The sequence below is a fragment of the Pyrus communis genome, chromosome 7 (assembly GCF_963583255.1).
Source record: "Pyrus communis chromosome 7, drPyrComm1.1, whole genome shotgun sequence".
NCBI classification, from domain to species: domain Eukaryota; kingdom Viridiplantae; phylum Streptophyta; class Magnoliopsida; order Rosales; family Rosaceae; genus Pyrus; species Pyrus communis.
Genome location: NC_084809.1, coordinates 14,987,926 through 14,993,567, shown reverse-complemented (window position 1 = coordinate 14,993,567; position 5,642 = coordinate 14,987,926). Strand labels below are relative to the sequence as shown.

The following is a 5,642-nucleotide window of genomic DNA, read 5'->3' as shown; positions in this document are numbered from 1 at the left end:
TGCGCAACAAACTTATTTCGTTGTGCAAAGTGTTTTTTGTAGTAGTGATAAGATGTGTGAGAGGAAGTGAGATTAATGAACGATTTACAATGTAAGTGTAAGAAGCATACTCGAGTAAAATCTGAGATATCTAGATCCAAAAGCTTCATATAACTTATCTCTATGGTCTCTTGTATGATAGAAGCCATGTACCTTCTATGTAAATCAATGATTATTTGGCCTAATCAGATTTGTTTTTACTTCGTTAGATGAGATCTTAATTTTAAAGTTTGTGAATGACAATTAATTTGTTGTGACAGGGCCGGTCGTGAGGATAGTTCTTGGAGGCGCCCGCCTAGGGCCCCTACTTCGGAAGGCCCTTATATCTTGTAAATAACATATAAATATAGAAAAAGTAAGAAATATCATAATTCATTTGTTGGTGCAGTGGAATGTTCAGCTTCCTTTTTCTTTGGGTGTTGAGTTCTAAACATGGAGTTGCCTTTTTAGTCACTAGTTTTTTCTTGTTTTTCAAATTTACTCCCAATTCATCTGTCCAATTGCACATAAAGTTATAAAAATCAAGTCCCTTTGCAATTTTTTTTTCTTTCAACTTCCCAATCTCTCAATTTCTATCAAATGTTTAAATCAACTGTCACAAGGTAATCAAAACTTTAAATGTATATTTTTCTTTTTAATATTTTATTATTTAATGGATTATTTTAATATTAGATTCATTAGTGCGATGTTTATTTTAGAAAAAAACACAAGAGAAACAATTAGCGTTGTTGAATTTACTATATTTGTGAATCAAGTTTTATTGTTCTTTACTCTCTTGATTATCAAGTTTTATTGTTCTTCACTCTTAATCTTAGACTCCTGACTACAAACATTTAGTACATTTGTACCTAAAAACGTGAGACGTGTAATATGTGAGTAATGTTTGTATATCTATCTTCTTTTGATGTTAATTTTTAATGATATTTAATGTAGAAATAGTTTATTTATTATTATTATTTTTATGTATTTAGCGAATTCTTTTTTTATACATATCAAGTTACAAAGAACCGAGAGTCAAAGAATTTTAGGACCCTGCTTCTAAGCTTGCCTAGGACCCTCAATTCTCAAGACTGGCGCCTTGATGGCGAATTCGTTTGATGCATACAACATGAACGCATGATTGAAGTTTCCATTATATAATAAGCATTTAGGAAATTTTTGGAAACGAAACATGCATAAAAAACCGAAGAAAAGAATTCTGTGGAGAACGTCATCAACATTATATCATCATAACTATTTCAATATTGTTCTGCCACTTCAATATATAGCCTAATTTATTTCCTTATCATCAAAATCCTAGTATTAATATTGGTTGTCATTCTTCTCTTTCGAAGTAAAGAATTCAACTAAGTATGATCTCTCGAGCTGCAACTTGAATTAATTATTAGTTCAAAAAATAAATATCATTCCCTTTCTTTTTGCTTATCAACAACTGTTGTTCAAAATATTTCAACCCAGGACCTTCGACCTTCAACAAAGTGGAGGCCATGTATTAAACCAAATGATCATCGACAAATATTAGCACGCACTTATTAAATAAAAAATGTTCATTTTATTCAATTTAACTTGATATATTTTATGTCTCTAGTCCAAATGAATAGTTTTTTCAATCCTTAGAATAATTAAGCTTGCAAGATCTTTACGAAGCTACACATCAAAAGAGAGAGATAAAGAGAGATGCATATGGAGTACTTCTTCCTACAAGAATACTACTACTACTACATTGAGTTTTTATTTAATTAGTAATTCAGTACAATATAAAGCTAGCAATAGTACACAAATCTAATATAGAATGCATAACATCATGGCCAATCAACCTTAATTTAAATTGCAACAGATTGACTGCTCATAATGTTATCTCATCCTATCCTACAGTAAAAAACGTGCATTTAGGGTTAATTAAAACCCATTTCCATAAGCAGGAGCCCAATAATCAGCACCATTGTCACTCCCAACATGCTGAGTGCATGACACAGGAACCAAGCACAACCCTTTACTTCCCAGATCGTTTGCCTTACGATCTTGTGATTCCTGTAATTATCATAAAAAAAATCAATCAAATTCACAATATGCACCTGGTTAGGAGCGCTTTTGTTTTTCAAGCAGTTGTCACCCAACAGCTAAAAGGGTAAAAGAGACAAAAAAGAGGGTATCACCATATGACCAGTAATTTAAATGTCAATTTCTATATCATCAATTCAACTTTTGATTCCAAATTCTAGTTAGGTATAGTGACTATAGTTTATGATCCAAAAGCATATTAAGTTTTTAATTTACTTTAAATTAATATTCTACTAAAGTTTTTGTAAAGTTGAGAACCTAGCTTGTTCCTTGAGTGCTTTTCTTTATCAAGAATAAAATAATTAATTTGTTAGATGCTTTAATTTATATATTCAAAGCCTCCCCTCCTTGATTTTGATGGGGTAATGGATCCAATAAAGCCTACCCGACCAGGGTCTTCAGGAAATGCGCAATTCCTTTCCTTGTAACCTAAAGTAATTAAATTCTCCTTCATCAATTATATTATTCTAATTCATTAAGACACAATAATTAATTAATTAAGTTAGCTAGTCCACATGCTTAGTTTCTGTAAGTATGAATGTGAGAGAGAGAGAGATGGAGAGTGAAAGAGAGAGTTGGAACAAATTGTTAAGAAATATTTTTGCTTCGTCGTATTGTGATTTGATAAGATTAAATTTTAAGATTATGTAGCAGATAGATTAAATCACATCACACACACATCTAACAATGATCTATACAGTAGTGGCACTCACCACCGATTTAGAATGGTGAAAAATGCACTAAACTGGTTATGCTTTGGGAAATGGGACATAGGTACTTACAGACTGTTGGTTCCTCATGTCTTTTGAGGCACTGCCCAAGTAAGGGGAGCTGAGTGTCTGCAACAAAGGGAAGGGAAAAAGGAATAAAGTTCATGACTTCCATAATCCATATAACTAAAGAAGGTAAGAAAAAGCATGAATTATTGAAACATTAAGTGCATGCTCTCACTGATTCTGAGTTGCTAGCAGAGTAGAGTGTATAATATATATATATATATATATATATAATTTTGATAGAAACATCACCTGAATTTGACCCTGAAGGAATCTGATATACCCAATGACTTCTAACAGGACTGAAGCAGTGTCAGTCTGCAAAAGAGAAACAAACATGCACATACCACAGCAAACCCTTTATAAGTCATCTCTCTCTGGTCCTCTTTAATGTTAAAGAGAGAATCCAAGTGAAATAAAATACGAATAAAGAAGTAAAAGAACTGCGCTTCGATCTGAGTTTTTGGAAAAAAAAAAAACATCTTTTCGTTGGATTTTATCATGGAAAAAGGAAACAAAACAAAACAAAAAACCTCAACAAATATGAAATTCCCAGTATTCACCTTCCCAAATGGGGAAACTAGTTGGTGAAGGGTTGTTATCCTATCACCTAGCTTCTCCTTCCTGACCTGGTTCACAGTAGATTTATAAGAAAATTCATGTTAGAAGATACTTAATTTAGCACTTGTTTATTTTGATGATGGTTCGATCATATATATTGGTCACCAAACTAACCACAAGAAATTTACTTAATTTCACTTTATAAGTGATCAAAGAAAACTACAACTACTAATTAAAAAGAAGAGAGATTAATTTTGCTACCTTGAGAGGTGGTTGGCTTGGCGATTGTTGAACCCTGGCCTTCTTGGTTATCCCACCAGTGGCAGTGCTATTACACTAGTACAAACAACATGCATATGGAAACATAGTCTAACGAACATCAAGACAAAACTTGAAGAAAGCCATATACATATATATATTGGAAGGGATATAATTCTCCCTTAATTACCTCAGATGAGTGATCTGCATGTTGGTTCCTCTTATTGTCAGTTTTGTCATAGGAGAATTCCAATATATTATTAGTATTACTTGAACTAGTGACACAAGACCTAGGGGATGAAACTGGCATGATTTGAACTGGGGACCAAACAGGCGGCCTGCTGCCAGGTGCCTGCGGCTGAAATTCTTCGTCTACATGACGAGTACTGCCCAATAAGTTAATGCTGTTCTGGGAACTAGCCTCTTGCTTTATAATATTATCAACACCATGAGGAGGAAGAGGAGCCCTTGGATATTGTGGAATCAAGATTTGGTCCTCCTCCCAATTTTTCAACCTACTTTTAGGTTGAAAATGATGACTCAGGGTACCAAAGCTATCTTCCTGGCTGGACAATCCACCCCTGAAAAATGATGAAAACATTCAAAATTTCAGTTCATAACACAATACTGTGTCAAAGATCAATCTAGAGAGAGAGAGGGGTACAAGAGTAACTGGCTCCAGGATTGTGGAGGCTCTAGGTTATGGTCAGGCAAAGAATTCAGAGGGAATGAACTAGAAGATCCAAGCTGCACATATTCAGAAGGGTAAAGAGATGGTGGATGCATGCTGCTCCACCACTTAGGGTTTCCGGCCATCATTTGTTGCTCTTAAGACCACTCCCAAAAAACACTTGTTCAGTTCATGCGCTTGCTCCTTTGATCAAAAGATCACGCAAGGAAACCAGAAAAGAATTTCTCTTTGTTTTCCTCTCTCTCTGTCTCTCTCTCTCTCTCGCTCTCACATTCGTATATTTCCCTGTATATGCACCCAAACAAGACTTTGCTAGCTAAAGCTTTATGAGTACTGTTTGCTTTCTCGGATGAGGTCGAAGAAGCTCAAGTCTATGACCTTTAAATTTTTTTTTTATAGAGGGTGGGGTTGAGAAACTTTGCATATTGTATGTTTTTCTTTCCATTTTCTAGTTCAGTTGTTTAGTAATATCTTTTTTTATTCCCGCTTTTGCTTTTTACTAAAGTGGGGGCAAAAAAAGCTGGGTGGGGAGTGTTTTCAGGCCCTCATAAACTAATGGCTCTTAAGGCTTCCTTTAATTAGGGTTGTACCTTCGGAAGTTGGGCTTGTTTATAAATTGGAGTTAGGGTTTTGGGTGTAATAGCACTATTCATATATATATATATATATATGCATTCTTTATTCTTGATGCAATAATTCATTTCAACAAACAGACTACAGAATTTGAGTGGATGATTAAAAAAATACAGATTATGACTTTTGTAATAGATAATGTGTTGGGAAATAGTGGAAATTAATAATAGATCCAGCACAATTTTCACGCAATAAACGAAATTGTCATGACTAAAATTTTTGGTCGTATGGGTAAACTGGATCCAACGTCCTATACAGTATAAATATATTATCAACTTACGTGCATATAGAGAAGATATGAACCCTGCAAAACAAGCAACAAAACAAAGAAGACGGATGATTAGAAATTAAAAAAAAATTACATATTAAGAAGGGAAGACAAAGGCTAAGATGTCCAAAATATTCGAATGTAGAAAGAAAAAAAAAAACAATCTATTAGGATGGACTATCGTGTCAAACAACTCAAGGCATGATCAACTCTACGTTAGCTAATTTGTCAATAGAGTAATGACACATATCACATTTTCTATACCACATTTGCATCACCTCTCTAATAGAGGTAGAGCTCACCAACACATGTGGGTCATATTTCTATTAGAGAAGTGGCACAAATATGGTATGGA

General features: G+C 34.0%; 1 protein-coding gene across 1 annotated transcript; it reads right to left on the bottom strand.

The window, feature by feature from the left end:
* Positions 1 to 1,760: 1,760 nt before the first annotated feature.
* Positions 1,761 to 4,721, bottom strand: LOC137738701 (transcription factor bHLH68-like). Its single transcript, XM_068478176.1, has 7 exons — positions 4,360 to 4,721; positions 3,886 to 4,276; positions 3,699 to 3,773; positions 3,440 to 3,505; positions 3,129 to 3,194; positions 2,883 to 2,939; positions 1,761 to 2,070 (listed from the first exon to the last, which is right to left on the bottom strand). Exons 1-7 carry the CDS (start codon positions 4,512 to 4,514, stop codon positions 1,939 to 1,941), a joined length of 942 nt encoding a protein of 313 aa, XP_068334277.1. The 5' UTR covers positions 4,515 to 4,721; the 3' UTR covers positions 1,761 to 1,938.
* Between the last annotated feature and the right edge of the window lie 921 nt (positions 4,722 to 5,642).